Source organism: Apium graveolens, chromosome 6 (genome assembly GCF_009905375.1).
Source record: "Apium graveolens cultivar Ventura chromosome 6, ASM990537v1, whole genome shotgun sequence".
In the NCBI taxonomy this organism is placed as follows: Eukaryota; Viridiplantae; Streptophyta; class Magnoliopsida; order Apiales; family Apiaceae; genus Apium; species Apium graveolens.
In genome coordinates this window covers 49350995-49374749 of record NC_133652.1, presented here as the reverse complement: position 1 = coordinate 49374749, position 23755 = coordinate 49350995, and the positions used below count along the sequence as shown (strand labels likewise).

General features: G+C 35.7%; 4 protein-coding genes across 4 annotated transcripts; 1 reads left to right on the top strand and 3 right to left on the bottom strand.

The window, feature by feature from the left end:
- Nucleotides 1–4230: 4230 nt before the first annotated feature.
- LOC141665007 (uncharacterized) lies at nucleotides 4231–5199 on the bottom strand. The gene has a single exon (XM_074470966.1). It carries the CDS (start codon nucleotides 5197–5199, stop codon nucleotides 4231–4233), a length of 969 nt encoding a protein of 322 aa, XP_074327067.1.
- Nucleotides 5200–7439: 2240 nt separating this feature from the next.
- Nucleotides 7440–8885, bottom strand: LOC141665006 (bidirectional sugar transporter SWEET2a-like). The gene is made up of 5 exons (XM_074470965.1): nucleotides 8822–8885; nucleotides 8325–8361; nucleotides 8003–8219; nucleotides 7659–7770; nucleotides 7440–7546 (listed from the first exon to the last, which is right to left on the bottom strand). The coding sequence occupies exons 1-5, from the start codon at nucleotides 8883–8885 to the stop codon at nucleotides 7440–7442; spliced, it is 537 nt and encodes a 178-aa protein (XP_074327066.1).
- A 223-nt stretch (nucleotides 8886–9108) lies between these two features.
- Nucleotides 9109–12158, bottom strand: LOC141663535 (bidirectional sugar transporter SWEET2a-like). Its single transcript, XM_074469298.1, has 6 exons — nucleotides 11914–12158; nucleotides 11254–11290; nucleotides 10920–11136; nucleotides 10511–10669; nucleotides 10304–10423; nucleotides 9109–9402 (listed from the first exon to the last, which is right to left on the bottom strand). Exons 1-6 carry the CDS (start codon nucleotides 11972–11974, stop codon nucleotides 9292–9294), a joined length of 705 nt encoding a protein of 234 aa, XP_074325399.1. The 5' UTR covers nucleotides 11975–12158; the 3' UTR covers nucleotides 9109–9291.
- Nucleotides 12159–13441: 1283 nt separating this feature from the next.
- On the top strand, nucleotides 13442–14911 carry LOC141665005 (uncharacterized). Its single transcript, XM_074470963.1, has one exon. It carries the CDS (start codon nucleotides 13442–13444, stop codon nucleotides 14909–14911), a length of 1470 nt encoding a protein of 489 aa, XP_074327064.1.
- The last annotated feature ends 8844 nt before the right edge of the window (nucleotides 14912–23755 follow it).

Genomic DNA, 23755 nt, shown 5'->3' with positions numbered 1-23755 from the left:
TAAAATCTAAATTAAATAGACCCAAATTTTAAAATATTTTTTCAATCTCTATTGAATATCGTCAGTTTTTTTAAAAACTATTTAAAGTTCAAATTGAATACTTATTAATTTCAGTAATCCAAAAAAATTCTTTAAAATCTTGATCGAATATAACCTCTAAATTTTGAAGTACTCAATATTGCTCCTTGTTATATATATATAATAGATATACTAGAAACTAGAGAGAAACTTTGGAGAGTATAATCTTCATCTTATTCATGTATGTAAACAATGTACAAACAAGCCTTTATATAGGCCATCTAATCATAGGTTACAAGATAATGAAAAGCCAAAGGTTTGGAAGATCTAAAGCTTGGAAAGACAAAAGGTTGTGAACTTGAAAAGTTGTGTTAAGCAAAAGTCATTCACAAATAGGTTGTACATAACACTCCCCCTTGAATGACTTATACGAACAACATGCCTCATTAAAACCTTTACTAGGAAAAACCCTGTGGGAAAAATCCTAGTGAAGGAAAAAGAGTACATGTGTTGTACATAATGTAATGTAAAAGAAATATCATATCACCCCCTCATTTCAATATATCCCGAAGTTTACGCATTCCAATCTTGTGTACCATTTTCTCGAAGGAAGATGTAGGAAGTGCTTTCGTGAACAAATCTGCTGGATTTTCACATGACCGAATCTGACAAACATCAATTTTACCTTGTTGCCGAAGTTCATGGGTGAAGAAGAACTTTGGATCAATGTGCTTTGTTCGATCTCCTTTAATGTAACCTTCTCGAGTCTGAGTGATGCATGCTTCATTATCCTCAAATAAAACAGTAGGGCTTCCTTTATTGACTAAAAGTCCAGATGATTCCTGAATATGATGGACCAAAGATCTTAGCCACACGCATTCCCGACTAGCTTCATGTAGTGCCAATAATTCAGCATGATTTGAAGAGTTTGCTGCAAGAGTCTGCTTTGTAGACCGCCAAGATATTGCGGTATCACCATATGTAAATACATAACTTGTTTGAGATCTCCCTTTGTGTGGATCAGACCGATATCCTGCATCTGCATAACCAACTAATTCCACTTTTGAGTCTTTAGAATAAAATAAACTCATATCCATTGTTCCTCGAAGATATCTAAATATTTGTTTCACACCAGTCCAATGTCTTCGAGTTGGAGCAGAACTATGTCTTGCCAAAAGATTAACAGAAAATGCAATATCAAGACGTGTATAATTGGCAAGATACATTAGTGCACCAATGGCACTAAGATATGGTACTTCAGGACCAAGAAGTTCTTCTCCCTTTTCTCTTTGGCGAAATGGATCCTTATTCTTTTCTAAGGATCGTACAACCATAGGTGTACTCACAGGATATGCCTTATCCATAATAAACCGTTTAAGAATCTTTTCAATATATGAAGACTGGTGGACAAAGATTCCTTTAGATAAATGTTCAACTTAAAAACCAAGACAGAGTTTTATTTTACCCAAGTCCTTCATTTCAAACTCTCTTTTCAAATATCCAATCGTCTCATGAAGTTCATCTGTGGTTCCAATGATGTTTAAATCATCAACATATACTGCAATGATAGTAAACCCCAATTTTGTCCTTTTAATAAAAACACATGGACATATTACATTATTAGTATATCCATCTTTCAAAAGATATTCACTGAGACGATTGTACCACATACGACCCGACTGTTTCAATCCGTATAATGATCTCTGTAATTTAATTGAGTAAATCTCTCGGGGTCTTGAACTATATGCTTCAGGCATTTTTAATCCATCAGGGATTTTATGTAAATGTCACTATCGAGTGACCCATATAAGTAGGCAGTTACAACATCCATTAAATTCATTCGGAGCCCTTCTAGAATTGATAAACTTATTAAAAATCTGAATGTTGTTGCATCCATTACCGGGGAATAAGTTTCTTCATAATCGATTCCCGGTCTTTGTGAGAAGCCTTGAGCAACAAGGCGTGCCTTGTATCTCACAATTTCATTTTTCTCATTTCTTTTACACACAAATACCCATCTATATCCGACGGGTTTTATACCTGCAGGTGTTTGGACAATAGGTCCAAAAACTTGGTGTTTTTCAAGTGATTTCAGTTCTGCTTCAATAGCTTCTTTCCATTTTGGCCAATCATTTCGTCTTTTACATTCATAGATCGATTTAGGTTCATGATCCTCGATTTCTTCAAAAATGTCAAGTGCAGCTGCATATGCAAATATATCATCCATGACAATTTCTTTTCTATTCCACCTCTTTCCTGAAATGACATAATTTATCGAGATCTCTTCATTGTCAACAATTTCAGGTGTTTGATCATCCTTAGAAGACGTCTCTTCAGTGATCAATTCTATGATGTCATTTGATGTACCAACTTCCTTATCAAATTTTCTTGTTTGTCTTGGAGTTTTATCCTTGGATGCAATAGGTCTACCACGCTTCTGGCGTGCTTTAGACTCATTTGCTAACATGATTTTATTATCTTCTTCAGAAAGTTTAATTTTACAAGGAACATTAACAGCTGGTATGTGTGACTTTGTCACATTCTTGACATCAGTAAATGCATCAGGCAATCTATTTGCGACTTCTTGTAGGTGGATATTCTTTTGAACTTCAAGTTCACATTGATTTGTACGAGGATCAAAATGAGACAGGGATGCTGCATTCCATAAAATTTCTTGCTTTTCTTTTTCAAATTTTATCTTATCTCCCCATAATGCAGGAAAAACTGTCTCATCAAATTGACAATCGGCAAATCTTGCCTTGAATAAATCACCAGTCATGGGCTCCAAATATTTAATAATTGAGGGAGAGTCAAACCCAACATAGACCCCTAATCTTCTTTGGGGTCCCATTTTTGTTCGTTGGGGAGGGGATATCGGAACATAAACTGCGCACCCAAAAACTCTTAAATGAGAGACATTCGGTTCTGTACCATTTACAAGCTGCATAGGGGAATATTGATGATAAGAAGTCGGTCGTAACCGAACCAAAGAAGCCGCATGTAAAATTGCATGTCCCCAAGTAAAATTTGGTAAATTCGTTTTCATAAGTAAAGGTCTAGCAATCAGTTGTAGCCTTTTGATGAAAGATTCGGCCAGACCATTTTGAGTGTGTACGTGGGCAACATAATGTTCCACTTCAATCTCAATCGACATACAATAATCATTAAAAGATTGGGATGTAAATTCCCCTGCATTGTCCAATCTTATTTTCTTTATATTATGATCAGGGAATTGTGCTCTTAACCGAATTATTTGAGAAATGAGTCGTGTAAAAATAACATTACGAGTGGACAATAAACTAACATGCGACCATCGTATTGATGCATCAATGAGTACCATAAAGTACTGAAATGGCCCACTAGATGGGGTAATTGGTCCGCATATATCTCCTTGTATTCGCTCCAAGAATTTTGGGCATTCAATTGAAACTTTCACAGGAGATGGTCTAGTTATCAATTTTCCTTGAAAACAAGCAATACAAGGGACATCTTTAGATAAAGGAACAATTTTGTTCTTGAGAGGATGTCCATTTGAGTTTTCTATAATTCTTCGCATCATTGTTGAACCCGGATGGCCTAAACGATCATGCCACATCATAAAATTAGTTGGGTCCTCTAATTTTTTGTTCACCACCATATATGATTCAACTGGATTTATGAAGGTGTAATACAATCCAGATTTATATGAGGGGAGCTTTTCAATTAGCTGCTTCACCCCTGAGACAATTGATGTGATATATAAAAATTCTTCATCATTTGCATTTGTTGTCTCTATGTGATATCCATTTTTACGTATATCTTTGAAATTCAAAAGATTTCTTTTTGATTTGATGGAAAACAATGCATCATCAATAGTAAGTCGTGTTCCATTAGGTAACACTATATTTGCTCTTCCAGAGCCATCAATAAGATCTGATGCACCAGATTTGGTGTTCACGTTAGCTTTAGCTAACTTTAGATACGAAAAATATATTTGATTTTTCAGGATTGTGTGTGTTGTTGCACTGTCTGCTAAGCAAAGTGATTCCTCATCTTTTATGACATATGATGAGAGGATGCTGGCCATGTTCTTCACAAAAATAAAGCAAAATTAGAAAATAAAAGATCTCATAACATTCCATTGATTTGAAATTAAGCAGCAGATCAAATAAAAAGTTTATAGTTCATCCATAAATACATAAACACTTAATAAAATAAAACAAGGCCTTTTATTTAATTGGCATCATCACCGGCAAATTTGGCCACCTCAATATTGCCATCTCCAAAGAAATCAGACACTTCCATGTGAGTAGAGTTGAGTGGATCAATTTGATTATCTCCACCAAGGTGAGTTTCAAGCTGGGAAAGACCCGGAGGATCATGTTGCTCAGTAAAATTAGTCTCAACACCTTTTAAAGAAGCTTGGTAGAGATCAACAAGGTGTTTGGAGGTACGACATGTTTTACTCCAGTGCCCTTTCATTCCACAACGATGACAAATGCTTTCAACCCTTTGACCCATCATATTTCCCTTAGGCTTTTCCTCATTCTTTGTCCACTTCTGGTGGTGAGGCTTCCTTTTAAAATTTGAGAAGTTTCGATATTTATGACCTCGACCATGCCCAAAACCACGTCCACGGGCATGTCCACGGTCTCGTCCAAATCCACGTCCTCGTCCAAAATCATTATTAGTAACAACATTCACTTCAGGGAATGGTGTGGAACCAGTTGGACGAGCTTGATGATTTTTCATCAAAAGTTCATTATTTTGCTTAGCAAGAAGCAGGACATAAATAAGTTCAGAATATTTCGTGAACTCCCGTTCACGATATTGCTGCTGCAGGAGCATATTGTTGGCATGAAAAGTGGAATAAGTCTTTTCCAGCATATATTTATCGGTTACATTTTCACCGCATAATTTCAATTGAGAAGTTATTTTGAACATTGTTGAATTGTACTCGCTTACACTTTTATAATCTTGCAAGCGCAAGTGTAGCCAATCATAGCGAGCCTTAGGGAGTATCACAGTTTTTTGATGATCATATCTCTCTTTTAGATCATACCAAAGGTTTAACGGATCCTTAACAGTCAAGTATTCAGTTTTCAAGCCTTCATGAAGGTGATGTCGAAGGAATATCATGGCTTTTGCCTTTTCTTGCTCAGTTTGCACATTTCCTTCCTTTATGGTGTCTCCAAGACCCATAGCATTAAGGTGGATTTCAACATCAAGAATTCACGTTAAATAATTATTGCCGATGATATCAAGTGCGTTGAATTCAAGTTTCGTGAGATTTGACATTTTTCTTTCTACAAAAATATAATTAAATTAAATTCATGAAAGCAAACACGTATAAAAGAATACACATTCATACACGAGCCGTTGCTATTAAGAAGTAAGCATATATTCACAAAATAACAAAAATTTGACAACCAGATGCGTGTATAAGTTTAAAAATAGGCATATCAATTGAATATAAATAAAATCTTTCACATGGCAAAAGCTACGTACAAGGTATATTATGCAGGAAAAAGATCAAAATAAGAGAATAACAATTTTAATAAACCTCGGTTTAATATTTAAAAATACACCAGAATTTATATGCATGGTATAAAAGGATCAAACATGTCACTAAAATATATTACCAAGTAAACATAATGTATATACTAAAAATATGTTATACACTTGGTTCAGAAAAATACGGGACAAATATGTGCACATTAATCTATTACAAATACATATATTTTTTTTAATCACAAATATTTAAAACAATTATATTTAAAAGAAAAATCATATGAAACAATAGCAAATTATAACAAAGATGATAAGAACACTAATAAATAAGTGGAATAAAATATTTTATACATACCATATAATAAAATTATATATTCACCTTAATCATCATAACACGGTTAGAAAATAATAGGAAATAATAAGATTATAAAAACTGCAGGAACCATAATCGTTGAGTCCATAGTACAAACATGAGAGTGAATGAGTTACCAAATCTAAATCCAACTCCACCAACTAATGGAAAAGGCAGTAGGTTCTGGTAGTCAAAAGCAAAAGGAAGACCCCAAAACATATAAGCAGAAAATTAAATGAACAAGTTTAAAAGTTATACCACCACATGTCACTTGTGATTCACAAGCCAAGAAAACCATGACGCACATGTCATGTATTTGTATGCTAAGGACAAGTAATTACACATGCATTACAGAAAACAAGTGAGCCGTCATATAAAGAACATGAAACTTATGGCGTAGGATGCCTACCCAGGAACAACATGCACTTCATGTTAAAAGAAATAGGGAGATAAAGTACCTTAAAAGATCGACTCCCGACCACTAGAAAAACAGAAACGCTAAATATAAGAATGTGTTGATAACATGTTATATATATAATAGATATACTAGAAACTAGAGAGAAACTTTGGAGAGGATAATATTCATCTTATTCATGTATGTAAATAATGTACAAACAAGCATTTATATATGCCATCTAATCATAGGTTACAAGATAATGAAAAGCCAAAAATTTGGAAGATCTAAAACTTGAAAAAGCAAAATGTTGTGAACTTGAAAAATTGTGTTAAACAAAAGTCATTCACAAATAGGTTGTACATAACACTCCTTTATTATTTAACAATCATTATTTTTGAAAAAAGATATAAATATTGAAATTGATCTCACATTTAAAATCCAGCCAAACATTTTGTGAGCGGAATTCTGGATGTCAATGAGAGAGAAAAAATTATTTTGTACTTCATGGCCATGCAATCCAGAATCTACTCTAGTCAAGTCTCAGGGCTCAAGCTACCCCCTTCTTTACCTTTACCTTTTCTTAAATTCATAATCCCCTTGCTTCCCCAACCCAAATCAAAGGCAATAGAAAATGATAACAAGAAAACAAATTCAGAATTCCATTTTACCATCAGCCAACATAGCTTTAATAAGATTAAAGCTACATTTAGGACAGCCTTATAGATGATGGTCTCATTACAATTTTAGTGCAGTACATCAATATGATCAGATCACATTTCATTCTAATTAAGGAATACCTAACAAGATTACATCGTTGCAGTTAATTCTCGAAAGGAACAAATACTGGAAAAGCACTAAAGCTTTACGGTGCTAGGAGGCGGCTTTGCTGGATGATATACTCCTATCATATTCAACAGATCAACATACACGCAAACATATAAATATAAAGCTTATACTCCTATTGGAGACCTCTCCCTAAACCTTTCACGCTTGTATCATGTTAAGTAACTAAGTCAACTAAGAGTCTAAGACCATAAAGTGTTAACGAAAAGACCATAACTGGATCATGTATTAATGCATTCAACATACTGGACTTTCAGTTTGACACCTATGGAATTACAAGGAGGGTACAAGTGCTCAAGAGCTGTAGAGATTTTATGGTTCCTTACAGAAATGAATGGATCATGCTTTAACATCCCATAAGCAAGGAAAAGTAGACACATCAAAAAGGTTGAAAGTGAAAGATAAAATGGCATGAATTCGACACTCTTTGTTCTGATCACCAAATTCTGCAATGCAAAAAAGATCAAGATATAGATAAGACCGAGTGTGTTGAGTTTGAAAATTAACTTACAATTATAAATAGGGGAGAAGCAGACATGTTTACAAGAGTAGCAATACTCAAATATCCAACGAAAAGTTGCCGTGAAGGAGAATCAAATAGCTTAATGCTAACAAGTACTATGACACTAAACAGAGCAAAAACCCCTAGAAGCAGTCCCAACATTTTTACCTGCAAAGCAACATAAGGATTGGGTGTTATCTAGTTTGCATATTCGGAACAACTCCAGTAAACTCTTTTTAATGCGGTAACTGTGGCAGCAGGTAATTGATTGCATTTTAACCAACTGTTCAAACATAACTTGATATATATCTTAGAAGTCAGATACTAAAATCGAATTGTAAAATTGAACTGAGGTATAATGGTTAATGCAAAGACAGACTGCTGTATAAAGTTTATGTACCTTTCGAGCTCTCTCTGCACATGTAATGAAGATGACAATGTACACTAAATGAAAAAGTGCGGCAATTAAATTGACTGTGGCAACCAGGATAATTCCAGGTTTGACAACAGGCAAGCCATACCATAGGCGAATTAAACAACTCAGGAGGGAATATATGTACGGCAACCATGAAAACTGCTCCGTCGAACGATTTCTGATAATTCTTCTAAATGTAGGTCTGAAATAGTAAATGATATAAATAAATGAATTAGCAAAGGAAAAAATAAGAGCTTGTGAAGATGAATGTTCTGGAAAAAATTAATAATACCAACTTAGAACTTACATAGGTGATACAAATAGCACAAGAGCAAAGATGTTTTCTGCGACGAGCAAAAATGAATCTTTAACATATCAATAAATTCTGGAATCAATCTACTTGAGTCATGGATTTGAATATTTTGGTTTTTATAATTTAACTTCCCTGATATCCGTAAACCAAACATGAGCCCAGTTTCTGAATTATTCAGGGATGCTTATACATTTGAACTTGCAGAAATCATTGACAGTTTAGAAGAGTCCATTTTGTTTAGGCGATCCCGGATCAGCTTAGACCAACACTGTGGCCTCTGAGGCGCCCAAAGAAATAAATTAATTCTACTTGATTCACTACATGAATAAATTAAGGAAAAATAAAAATAAGCACACACCCCTGTCTGGACCTCATTACCTTCTTTCCTTAATCTGTAAACTATATCAAGAATTACCAATGTTTATCCGTAAAGTCATTGCAAGTAACTGGCTTCATAAATTAAGGAAAATAATAAATAAAACATACATTACTTGCTGCAACTCCGGCTGCATCACTCCAAAGAGAATAAGTAGACAAGAATCTATTTGAAGCCATCATCTTTGCAACCCTTCAATGCTTATTCACTCAGTCACCAGAATCAAAATATTTGTTCCTCTTTTTAATAATGAGCACAAAGTTTATGAAAGCAGGATGTTGATTATCTAATATGTAAGCTTCAAATTAGATGGAAATCTTCTGCTAGAGTTCCTTATCTTAATATTATAATTAGTAATTATAATATTATTAAAAAACACTTATCAGGAAGACTCAAAAATGGGACGAGAATACAAGATTCATCTAATAATTTAAAATTGAATTACAGTGGGTCCAATTATGTAATAAGATTCTCATCAAATAATCCCAAAAATTGGTATCTGAAATTATAACATAAAAAAATTGAGAAATCATTTTTACTTGCCACCACCCGAAAAGCTTAACATTCTTCAACTCCAAAACCTTTTCACGCATAAGAAACTAAGGGTTCTGTTGATTCTTCGCCGGCAAATCTGCTGTAGTATGTGTACAATGCTAATTGTACTATTCCCAGAATACTTCCTACTCCATTAGGCACCTGTTTCACAAACATATCCAAGTTAGTGTTACCCTATATACATTCATGTTCTCTAAAATATGCAACCTTCTTGCTTTATGTTTGGATTTTTGTAGCTTAATTGTGTCCCGAGTTGAAGTCAAGGAACTTCTGCAGATAATTTACTCTTCAAGCAGAGCAGTCGAGTATAATATATAAGATTAAGTCGCATTGCCTTCAAGATGAAGGTCCCGTTACAATTCCAGTGCAGTGCATATTATGATCATTGATCAGATTATATTTCATTATGAAGAGCCTCATCAGTTCACTACTAGAATTTTGTCGATAGACATCGGTCCTTGGAGATCGGTTGGACCTATAACTTGTGTGCTATAGGTACAAATAGGCCTAATCATCCTAATATTGCAATATTAAACTTGACATTATTCAATTATACTACAAAAATATGATTAAGACATCAGTTGTTTGTCACCCTAAAATGTTGTGTAACATGTCCTTAGACATCGGTTAAAAACCAATATCTATGTAAAACTACCTTTAATATTAGTCAAGACATCAGTCAATTTTTACGCTAAGGTGTTTTTTCTAGTGGTTGTATTTAAAGAAATAGCTATTTATGTTACATTGTTGCGGTTAATTATTGATACGAACAGAGATTGGAAAAGCACTAATGCTGCACAATGACAGGAGGGGACCTTGCTGATGATATATGATATACAAAGGATCAACATACAAGCAAACATATAAATTAAACAATTAGAAGGCATCTTCTGGAGCGCCATAATAGGTAAGTAAGTCTACTAAGACCTTTAGGTGTTGGGAAGAACTTATATTGGATCGTATGTTTTACATATATGACACCTAGGGAATCACAAGGCGAGCACAAATGCTCAAGTGGTTTAAAGATATTTTGGGTACTTACAGAAATGAATGGATCATGCTTCAACATTCCATAAGCGAGGAACGATAGACTCATCAAAAAGGTTGAAAGTGAAAGATAGAATGGCATGTACTCGACACTCTTTGTTTTGATCACCAAATTCTGCAATACAAAAAAGATCAACATATATTTAGTGGTTGAAATTTGTGGAGATATGACCGAGTGTGTTGAGTTTGAGGATTAACATACAATTATGAATAGGGGAGAAGCAAACATGGATATGAGAGAAGCAACACTCAGATATCCAACGAAAAGTTGTCGTGAAGAAGAGTCAAATAGCTTCATGCTAACAAGTATTATGACACTAAACAGAGCAAATACCCCTAGTAGCAGCCCCAACATTTTTACCTGCGAGCGACACAAAGATTTGGTTGAAAGTTTCTATATTCAGAACAACTCCAATAAACTTTTTCCTATGTAGTGATTGCAGCAATAGGTAATTGATTACATTTTAACTAACAGTTCCAACATAATATGATGTCACTAGAAACATAACCTGGTATATTTCTTAGAAGTCAGATATTTAAATGTATCTGTAAAATAGAACTAAGGTATCATGGTTAATGCAAAGACAGATTGCTGTATAAAGTTTATATACCTTTCGCGCTTTCTCTGCACATATAATGAATATGAGAATGTACACTAACTGAAAAATCGCCCCAATTGAATTGACCGTGGCAACCAGTATAATTCCGGGAGTGACAACAGGCAAGCCATACCATAGGCAAATTAAACAATTTAAGAGGGAATATATGTAGGGCAACCCTGAAAACTGCTCTGTTGAACGGTTTCTGATAATTCTTCTAAATGTAGGTCTGAAATGGTGAATGATCAAATATATAAATTAGCAAAGAACGAGCATATGGAAGTTGCATATACTAATTTTACGCTGTGCAGAGTCGTGGGAAAGAATTTAAACTTGAAAAACTTACATAGGTGATACAAATAACACAATAGCAAAGATGTTTCCTGCGACGAGCAAAAAATAAATGTTGAGTATTCCAATTTTTTAGTGAATTCTGGAACCAATGTAGTTGAGTTCCAAAGTTGGAATACTTTAGTCATGGAACTGAATATTTTTGTTTATTTATAAATTATAACTAAACTTCCCTGATAGTATCTCTGAAGTAATTATTTTTCTCATATCCTTTCCTTTAACAAGTCCGGTGATTAAGTTTGCAAAACATGGATGGTCGGATGGGCAATTCATGAAACCAGACAGCAGCCTAGTTTATAAAATTGTTCAATGATGCTTTTACATGTAAACTTAAGTCCTTGACAAGAAATTCCAACAACGAAAACATTTTTTTAAAGACTTGAGTATTTTGACAACTTAGAGAAGTCCGTTTTGGTGATCCTGAATCAACGCGTTCCAACACTAGAACCAGAGATGGCCTTTGCCGTACTCAAGAAATCAATCGATCCAACTAATACGATTACAGAGGACCATGCACTATAATGAAAAATTAAAAAAGACTATCAACACATCATTACCTTTCTTTACTAAACTTTCTAAACCAATCAAGAATCACCTACGTTCAACCGCAACGAACAAATTAACACAAGAAAAATGTTCAAAAATTAAGCATCACCTGCAACTCCTGCTGCATCACTGCAAAGAGAATAAGTAGACAAGAGTCCATTTGAAGCCATTATCTAATCTCCAGCCCTCTTGTACTTCAAAGCTTATTCACTCCTCGGTAGAATCAAATTAATTAGTCTTTGAGTTGTTTTGCTTATGAACTACAGATTTATAACAAAATATATGATTACAGGCGCAGCTCTTGTCTTTGTGCGGTGGCATGATTCATGAGCAGTGAGTAGTTGATAAGCTCTGCATACTATACAGATAAAATAATATATCCACGTGCTACATTGTGTATAATATTTATTTGACATGTGAGTTGTAGTTTTTCTGTCTTTTTCCTACATTGAATTATTGTTTAATGAATTATATATTTAGGTTAAAAATATGCAGAAGTTTAGGGTTAATGATTATGCGTGCATGAGTGAGCAGAGGGCTTAGGTTCACAACTTCGCTCATCTTTCTTAATTTAACATGTATTGAATATCTTTATTAGAGAAAACTGGGTCTGGGGATCTCAGATAGTTATATTACTTTTCCATGTAAATACTGAATGACATTTTTGTAATAATTGAAACCTGCCCTCTATATTTACAAAAATAATCCGGTTAGATCAGGACAATAGGGCCCAAATGAATAATAGTTAGGATAATTGTAAAATATAATGTAAAGTCCAAAAAGTCTCACTTTGTAAGGAAAAAACCCATTTGGGACTTAGTATAAATACAAGACAACAACCTCATTTGAAGGGTTTGACAAATTATAACAAAGAGACAATCTGCTAAAATTATAGTCTAATAATATAATAATATTGTTGGTACATCATTTGGCGCTAGAAGAAACTTTGCTTTAACAGATCCAACCAGAAGATGATTGTGGAAGAGTTTGATCCGGGAACCGCCGGACCGACTCAGGTAAAGGAGTTGACGGCAGAAATTGCCGCCGACCCCTCGACCCACGGCGATCGTGAGCTGCCCAAACAACCGGCCTTAAAGCCAAAGTGCTTGTTCCCTCCACCTGAAGTCCCTCCTGAAGGCTAATCGTTGAACTCGAAAGATACACTTCAAAGAAACAGAAAAAGAAAAACCATTTCAGATCAATGATTTAGAGTACAGACCTCCAAAGGAAAGAAAGTTCTCTCGAGCGACATACGACTACATTTGGAAAAGAAAGAAAGGCTAAAAGCCCAAAATCAAGAAAATCCAGAAGACCCACTTGATTCAGATGAAGAACTCGAGCTTCTAGAACACGAGACTCGGAGACTGCAGGCTAAACTCGAACGAAAACGGGAGATTCACCGTCTCCGTCAAGAGCTCCAACAAACTACAATACAAAATGAAGAACAGGATGATGAATTCTATGACGAAGACGACGATGTCGAATACGAGTATGAACCGTCGGCAGAGTCGACATATTCACAACCACGCGAGCGTCGACAAAGGACGGTGTCATCCGCCGATGTCTCGCGTCAGACCGAGTCTACAGAATCTGTCTCTCATGAGGAGTTCTCCAAAATGCAGGAATAAATCGCCCAGATGCGTACCATAATGAGAAATCAGTCGGGGTTTGAAACCGTCTCTGAGAGCCCCCTATCGTTGGTGCTCGAGAAAGCACGCATCGACAGGACGTTGAAAACTCCCGCCCTCGATCATTTCGACGGATCCTCGGACCCGTTAGCATTCCTCAATACCTTCGACGGGCGTATGACCTTCTTCGGCCACTCAGAGGTCGCCCAGTGTCACTTTTTCTCTACTTGCCTCCAAGGCACAACCCTTCGATGGTACAACAATTTGCCCCCTCGGTCGATCGACTCATGGGCGGCCCTAAAGAGCAAGTTTCAAGCTCGCTTCTCCAGTAACTACAAAGGAATAAAGGTCACAGCTTCCCTAATGACAATGCACCAACGCTCAGGTGAAAGTCTACGAAGTTTCCTAACCCGATTCAGAGAAGAAATAGCAGAGATTTCAGATCTAATCGAGCAAATGGCAGTCAATTATCTGATAGCAGGCATTGATAAATCCCGTCATGGATTACTCTTAGAGGAGATCTTTGAGAAAAGACCGAAAACCTTACAAGCAACATTTCAAATTATAGAACACCGTATGATGCTCCAAGAGGCAGTGAGTTGCATCCAGTCTCCTAAGCGCTCCTCCAGATACGAACGACGCCGTAGCTACAGTCCGCGATCTCCCACGCGTGACAGACGTCAAGAGCGTCGCCGATCATCACCTGGTTGTACTGTCGACCATCCACCAAGGGACAGAAGAGAGAGGGATTGGCAACCCCGCAGTCGAACAGAGAAAGAATTTACCAAGCTTAACACTGAAAAAATGATCATCTTAGCGGTCCTAAAGACAGAGCCGGACTACCATCCACCGAGACCCATGAAACCGGGTCATCCTCCAAGCTCTAGATACTGTGATTACCACGAAGATACAGGTCACACAACTGAACAATGCTTTCAACTCAGTAACCTCATCGAGGGGAAAATTCGCCGAGGACAGCTAGTGCATTATGTACAACGGGAAGATTCTCCTCGACGTCATAGACGAGATGAAGAGGATCGGGTAATTGACGTTATCTTTGGTGGCATAGCAGCTGGGGGACTCTCTCACAATTCCCGAAAAAGCTATGCCCGAGAAGTTTTTAATGTCAACCCACCAACAACTAAGCGCCCTCGAGCAAACCCTTCTCCTGTCATTTCTTTCTCAGATGATGATTACCGCCCTGGTCTCATCGAGGGCCATCAGGACGCCCTTGTCATCACCACACGAGTGGGGAACAACACGTTAAAAAAGATGCTAGTTGACAATGGCAGCTCTGTGGACGTTCTATACCACCATGCCTTCTCCCGAATGGATCTCGGAGATCGACGCCCGGAGAATGCTCGAACTCCTTTGTACGGGTTTACAGGGAACGAGGTACATGTAGTTGGAACAGTCGACATGTCAGTGCTCTTTGGTTCCCCCCATGCCAGATTTGGAAGATGGTCAAGTTCCACGTGATCAGTGCATCCTCAAGTTTCAACGCAATATTGGGACGAACGACGATCACCGCCCTTCGAGCTATAACTTTCATCTCCCATTTGAAAATGAAATTCCCCACATATTTTGGTATAGGAGAAATGGTAGATGATCAGGCAACGACTAGGCAGTGTTACCTAACCATTGTCTCTCCAAGGAAAAAGACAGATGAAGATTTAGAGGTCAATCAAGTACTTGACATCGACCCAAGAGAATTGATCGACACGTCTACGAGCAATTCATGCTCTCCTCTCGAGGAAACTGAAGATATAGAAGTATTTGAAGGAAACCCCGATAAAATAACAAGAATTGGCAAAAGTCTCTCCTCAGATCTCAAGAAAGAAATCACGAACCTCATCCGGGAATTCTCCGACATTTTTGCTTGGGATCCGAAGGACATGCCCGGGATTCCAGAGGTCATAGCACGACACTCGCTACACAATAGTAAAGACACCAGGCCTGTGCGACAAAAACACCGCATATTCTCGGCCGAGAAAAGAGCCGCCATCGACCAGGAGGTCGACCGACTCCTCGACGCCGGTTTCATCGAGCCTGTGCAATTCCCCACATGGATATCAAATGTGGTCCTAGTCAAGAAAAGCAATGGGAAGTGGAGAATGTGCATCGATTACTCAGATGTTAATAGGGCATGCCCCAAAGATTTTTACCCTTTGCCGAATATCGACCAACTCATCGATGCTACGGCGGGAAATGAACTCCTCTACTTTATGGACGCCTTTTCAGGATATAATCAAATTAAGATGGATTCCCACAATTGGCAACAGACCGCATTCATCACGCATAGGGGGGTCTTTGGATACAAAGTGATGCCCTTCGGATTAATCAATGCAGGTGCCACTTTTCAACAGACAATGGATAGAATATTCTCCTCACAAATAGGAAGGAACATGCTGATATACGTCGATGACATGATTACAAAATCAAAAGTCGCCTCGGATCATGTAACAGATCTTCGAGAAATGTTCACTAACGCAAGGGCAAACAACATGCGACTGAACCCAGCAAAATGTTCGTTCGGCCTTACGGCGGGTAAATTCTTAGGGTTCCCGGTTACCCAGAAAGGTATCGAGGCCGACCCAGCTCAGACAAAAGCAATCCCGGAAATGGACAAACCAAGATCCATCAAAGACCTACAAAAACTCACCGGGTGTATAGCCGCGCTTCGAAGGTTCATCCCTTAATCCTCGAAGAAGTGCCTCCCCTTTTTCTCTGCAATGAAGAAAGCTTCTAAATCATCACAATTTGAATGGAATGAAGATTGTGAAAAGAATTTTACGGAATTAAAGGTATTTTTGACAAATCCCCCAGTTTTAACTCGGCCCTTAACAGGCGAGCCGCTACGAGTGTATCTCTCGGCCTCCGACGAAACTGTTGCGGCAGTGTTGGTTCGTGTTGAGGAAGGAAAAGACATCCCTGTATACTACATCAGTCACTCACTTCAGGATGCGGAAACAAGGTATCCACAAGTCGAAAAGCTCGTATACGCCCTTGTTGTCGCGAGCCGAAAGCTTCGGCATTATTTTCAAGCGAGAGAAATCCACGTTCTCACCAATCTACCTCTGAAAAGAATTTTGCACAAGCCCGACTTAACGGGCAGGCTTGCAGCCTGGACCATAGAGCTAAGCCAATTCTACATCGAGTATAAACCTCGAACGGCGATCAAAGCCCAGGTTCTCTCAGATTTCGTCGCTGAATGCCAGTTCAAATCCAAAGTACATAAGCCAGAGGACGACCAATCACGCCCGTGGCTTTTATTTGTAGATGGATTCTCGACATCCAACTCTGGAGGAGCGGGGGTATTATTGATCAGTTCAGAAGGATTCAAAATCCAACAAGCCCTCAGATTCGGATTCTCCGCCACAAAACCACTTAACTGAGCAATAGAATTCGGTGTCAACTGCCCAAGGCCGCACCCGATAGCCTCATACATCGTCAGGAAGAAGGGATGCATCGGCAAACGAAGACCAAATTGAAACATGATCATTGCAACTCCATGCATTCCGAATTCGGGCATCATCCAAACCCTCTCATCAGCTGTCGACACCCGATACCGATAACCGTTAGACAAGTCGATATAACTCTTCAACTTACTCACAGGAGGGTCGGCGGTGATGTAGTAACTAAGATAATTCAGACTAGGTTTACTCTCAAACTTGATCCTACCTAACTGAAGGCTTTACTCAACTACCCTATTTCTGAAATCTAGGGTACGAGGACTTAGGGAAGGAGAAGGCAAATGACCGGTAGGCATACCCCATAGAAACTCATCGCCTCTAGGAAATCAAAAGATCCACACTGACCTAAATCCGGGATTTCAAGGTTATCCAAGTTCAAAACAGACTCTTCATCACCCTCCTCTAAGGGTCGCTTCCCAGGATCCCTATTGGAAGCACTACGCGAAGACGACGATGAGGAAAAGTCGGCCATTTTAAATACGCAAACTACAGACAAGTATGATTGACTCGCAGGTACAAAAGAATAAAGAAGAGGGAAAGTTTATAACTTACAAGCAGTTTGTGAACGGAGGGCGTGCAACAACTGCTTTTTAGATGGCCTGAGAGGAAACCGAAGAGTGTAGCCCGCCAATCTGCAAAGAAACCTGAAAAAATAAATTCAAAAACACACATGAACATCTATATATATGTCCTAAAAAAAAGAGAAAGACAGCAACAACAAGACAAGAAAATATTGTTTTTATTTCTTTTTCGGGCACACACATTTGACTTCTATATTGAGTTCACAATTACTTCTTATTTTCTTGTTTGTTTTTTCTTATCATCCCTGTTCATTTTATTCCCTTATCCGATCACTAACTTCATTCAGGTATCGAAGCAAAATCTCAAAATTCAAAGTGCAAAAGTGAAGAAGTAGAAAAACGCAAATCTAAAGATATTGCGCAAACTAGGAGGGAGACAAATGTTGGACCAGGACAATAGAGCCCAAATGAATGATAGTTAGGATAATTGTAAAAGATAATGTAAAGCCCAAGAATGCCCACTTTGTAAGGAAAAAGCTTATTTGAGACTTAGTATAAATACAAGACAATAACCTCATTTGAAGAGGTCGGCAAATTATAGTAAAGAGACAATCTTCTAAAATTATAGTCTAATAATATAATAATATTATTGGTACATCAAACCCGCTACTTGTATTATATTTGTTTTAATGTCAGGGTTGTTGCTTGAGAATGACCTCAGGCGTGCAAACTCTCTTTATTAACACATTTTATTTATGTTTGTGAGGATAGTAAAAGTGTGCAGCTGAACGTAAATAAGATTGTCAAATCCATTTTGTTTAGATTAATTCCATTTATATCCTTTTTCCGTTTGATATTATTCTCTATCAATTTTTTTTTAATTGAGAATTGGCTTCTAGTTATTCAAGAGATGGCTCACCTAATAAGTTAGGTGGTCACCAAGTTTGTAAGCGAAACACTATATCACATGTCAAGAAGCTCGAGGGACGGATAGCCTTTTTTTTTAAAAGACAAATTTCATTACCAGTAAATATCATGCAAAAAAAGTCACTACGAATATCTCCAATTGTGATGATAAAACTTGTTAGCTAAAAAATAATATAATAAATATTATGTAAATTTTTTGCTAAGGGAATAATATCCACTCCAATACTATTATTTATAATATGATAGGTAAAATTATACCTAGAGTCTTTGATGATTCATTCAACAAATATAGCCAACTAAATGTAATTATCTATATTTTTTTTATAAGGGTTAATATAGTTGAAATGGTCAAATTTTTATAAATTATTTAAAATTGTCACCTAAATGCCACATAAATGTCACATAGAATATATAATTAATGATTTTATTGCATCGGAGATACTCTAACAATATACTTATTTTGACAATTTAGAGAATATGATAATTTAGAGAGTATAACAATATACTTATTCTTAAAGAGTTATGAATAATTTTCAAAATAATTCTCAAAAAACACGTGACATTCATTTTTAATTAGTGAGACTCATATTAACATACTTGGGTCCTTTACATTTATGAAAAACAACAAATCGAAAACTAATATCTCAAAATTAGATTTTTAAATATCATGATCACCTTTAAAAATTACCTCATCTTTGTTTTGTAAGTTGTACCTAATTTTTTCAATTTGTCACAGAATGACAAAAATGTTACCTTTGACACGTGAAGCAACATTAAATAAAAATATTAATTTAGAATTATTGAATTATGATTATCATTTTTGAACTTGCGGCAACAATTGTGAAGTATAAAAGAAGGCTAACTCATTTTCAGAACCCAGCCTTACCCTCTAATGGGAACTATTTTACTCTCGGAACTCAGCTCCTAACGCAAACAGGGTTCCAATATTTTTTTAAAATTAAATAACATAATATATATTTTTAATTCGTTATCAATAAAAATAATCTAATAAATTATGACATGTAAATATATTTTAAATTTAATATCATATTTTAAATAAAAATTAAATTAAAATGTATTTATAATAAAGATAGTATTAAAGTAATTATTTTTTTATTAAATCATATTTTACTATAAATTCATATAATAAAAACTAAAATTTAAAAATGTATGTGCACTATTTTCATTTAGAATAATATATTTATTCATAATATTTATATTAACATACATGTAAAGTATTATTTATTATATTAAATATGATAATGGGGATTTTCAAATCGGGGAAGGGGACATGAATACCCTAATCCTCGAACCCATATCTATTCCCTATTTTTTTTTTTAATAATTTCTCTGTTGAAATTTAAAGGGCTCGATAGATAGGGTAAAAAATCTAACAGTGTAAGCAAATGAGACCGTCTCTTATACAAATGGGACAATCTCTTTACAAATGAGACAATGTATGAGACAGTCTCAATTAACAGCAGAATATAAATAAATAACAGAGATATAAATGCTATATGCTGAAAATTGAAAAAGTAAAAATACCAGAAATTTTCACTTTGTTCGGCCCCTACACTTAGTTTATGGCCTACATCCAAGTATCTATGCCAACTAGTATAGAGAATGTATTATATCAACTTTAATAAAGAACTTTCAGTTTTTCCTTGATTACAAAAATAGCACTTGAAAGAAACTATTTCCCAAGCTACCAAGCTACCTTGATACCTAGCCCAGTGCTATTCCTTAGCCTTCTAACTACCTTGCTATACTTTGAAATCAAGTTTGCCACAACCTGACACAAAGTTGATATCAATATACGAGTACAAGAATAAACAGATTTATTACAACTCAAACTATATCTTGTTCGACTGGATTTGTATCTCGGATGAAATGAACAAGAATGTATTTTCAGATGATAAAAGATAGACGTGAAAGTATTAGCTGAAATCTGAAAATGTGACTTGTATTTATAGGAAAAGTTCTAACATGCTTTATTTTCAAACAAAGGATAAGACGAATAAGATGTTTGAAAATATTTGAATGAAACTTGAGAAACTAATCTGTTAGTTGTTTGAAAAAGATAAACCAAGTAAAAGATAAGTTTTGAAAGATTCAAACTTGGTTTGTAGGATAGGGTTTGTTAAGAAAAGATTAAAAGATATTTATCTAGTCAAACATGATTTGCACAAAACCCTAACAACCTAAACCTGCAAGATAAACTCCTGAAATATCTGAACAAACTGCATTACTGGAAGGTCTGATAAACATTGCTATGATCTCGGATACTTTCAATTTGTTTTCTTCATTCTGTTGCTGAAATATCTTATCATCATAAACAAGTAGATTAACATCTGTTCCTTTCCCGAATCTCCGTTCGGTTCGTGACGGGGTCAAATTGGATATGGGCGGGACGAGAATGCCCATTCGTGGATAAAATATGCAATTGGCTTTTTGCCCTAACTAATTTTTATTGTACATGTCATTAGTTAATCGGATTATGGATAAAATTTCTATCTACACATCATCCCTCTCTGTCTCTCAACCCTCAAACAAAACATAATCTTCTTTAATTTTGACAGTCATTTTCTAGATACTCTCCCTCATTGACATTAACTAGTTATCTTGCCCGTGCTACGCATACGGGGTTTAGTTATATACGATCTATTTTTAAATTTTAAAGATATATATTCATGAAGTTGCGACATTGTGTGCCAACATTTTTATACCAATATCATCATGTTTAAACAATAACAACAAATCATTCGATAACGTCTCTTTCCTTTTTCTGTCTTTGACAAAGAAATTGTATATTATTGTCGTCAAATAGTACGAAGAGTTTTATTTTTTATATATAGTTTAAGCACGTTTCTAGTATAAAATATTAACCACATAACGGAAAGCATAATAATCTAATTACTGGACAAACTACCTGCCATTAAAAATTATTGGTCCATTAATTTAAAAATTTGCAAAAATATGAAGAACATCCAAAACTTTCAACTTCACCGTCGTGCAAAATGTTACTGTTTGCAAAACAGTAAACAACAATGGAAATAAAAATCAAACATAATTATTGAAGTTCTGAAATGGAAAAATGAGATAATCTTCATTCAAGATTCCTCGAAACGAAGCGATTATATGAATCTTGAGTCCGGTACCAAAACATTTTACTTTTCCTGCATATTGGAAATTGATATAATGTTAATGCAGTATGATTTAATAAACAATTGTACGTATATTTTGTATGATAAATCACATCTAATAATGGGTAATTATACAATATACCGACCTTTTTAACTCATTTGCTAGTCGATAGAGCTGAACCTGGAGTGCCTGCACCATCTGATAGACTGAGAATACTTATCTGCAATTTTGGTTATAGTATGAAAACATTTATAAATTCGAGAGCTAACAAATATCTTTAGGATATATAGTATTATAGGTATAATATGAAATAAGCAAAAAAATTTTAAGATGTGAAACATGAAGCTCACATTTGTATAATTTGAAACTGTCAATATAAGAAGCGTAGGCATGAAGCTGCTCTTTATTAAGTGATTTATAAAGTTTATCATGTTTATCATGCTCGTGTTCCTTGTTGTAAGAAAGTTCATCAGACAGTAATCTGTTATCGAGTCCATACATAAAGTTATCATCAGGAAAAGGCATCGAGTTATAATCTTTAAGACTTTTGCCAACATCGTTAAAGAGTTTTTCAATTTCTGTAATGTATTTATAAATCGGAATTAATGTAACGATTGAGAATTTTGCGTCGTAATTAAGAAAATAAAGTATGTGTTATGTGATGAGATTATAATTATGTGACTAAGTGATGATTATTAGTCATATCTGTATACTAGAGTTTAGGAGCGTGAATAAAAACCGTTCTGATCTAAAGAGTCAGCTTAGAAATTAAGCTTGGTGTCGGGCCGTCAGGTAGAACGGAACCCGTCCTAATATGGAATTAAATAATATAAAATGAGAGTTATATGTGAAGTGAATGAATAAAGTATTTCGTCTTAAGAGACGTGTTGATTGGCAAAGATAATGAGAAGCGTAATCGAAACGCTGAGCGTCGGGCCGTCAGGTTGAACGTGACCCGATACGCGTAAAAGAGGATAAGGATTAAAGAGGGATAGATTCTATGATCAGACCTAAGTCGTCTTGTGACTATATGTGTGTGATTGCTTGACTGTGTGCATGACTATGTGTTCTGTGTCAATTTTTTGAATTTTAAAGGAATTACGTGATTTAAGTAAAGGTTTAATTAATCTTCGCGCATTTTTATAAAATCATCCGAGAAGGATAAAAACATGGGATTTGTTTTGTTACCTTCGTAATGATCCTAGAGACTTTTTAAAAATAATAAGTGAATTTGATTGTTGATCTTTGCATTTTTTTTAAATCAATTTTATGTGGAAATTGTATTTATTAAAGCAAGTTTGCGAAATTCATATAAAATCAACCGTTCGCTCAAATTCTTATTATGAGTAATGGATAAAAAGCTAATTTTGAGACCTATGTGTTAAAATTGTCATTTTCAATAATCCTCGACTTTCCGAGAGAGAAATATTTTTATTTTGAATTTCATTGCATTTGAGTAAAAAGAGAAAGAAAGTGCAAATTAAAAAGGGAGTTATTAGATTACCATTTTGCCCTTGTGTTGGTGGAGTATAAATTACTCCTTCCTCCCCATTTTCTTCTTTCTTTTCCGTGCACTCACTCTTTTCTCTCCTCTTTTTCTTTCACTCTCTCTCTCTCTCTCACTCGATCAACTCTCTCTCGGCTCTCTCTTCAATCTCTCTCGGTATACCTCCTTTTTCCTTGATCAAACTCATCAATCATCCCTAATTCTTCTTGCTAAACACTTATGTATAGGTAGAAGTATGTGTATGTGTGTGATTAGGCTTGCATGCCGAAGTGTGTGTGTGGTTTTGGGTTCGGTTTTGAGCCAAGAACCGAGGGCTTGCTTGATTAGTTCGTATCCTATGATTATTATGATGAAATCAGTTTGCATGTGGTGTGGATGCATTTCTTTTGAGAAATTGGGGGCTTCGTGGTTGGACATCCTCGAATGAGGGCACCACCGCCACCGGTGATGAACTCCGGTGAACCGGTGGTGAGCTATGATGTTAAAAACTGAGCTCTAGAACTTTAAGATCACTTATTTATGTTTGCATGTGGTGTTTTGATTAAAAGGCCGAATGATCCTTACTATTTTAAGGAAATCAAGTTGATTATATTGAAATGCATGAGTCATTGATTTGATATTGAAATATAGGTGGATTTGTGATTCAAGGATTAAGAATATCAAGTTGCATGATTGTTTTTGAAAAAGGCCGAATGGTTTTAATCTTTAAAGTTGTTTAATTTGAATTAACTTGTTTAAAATGATGATGGAT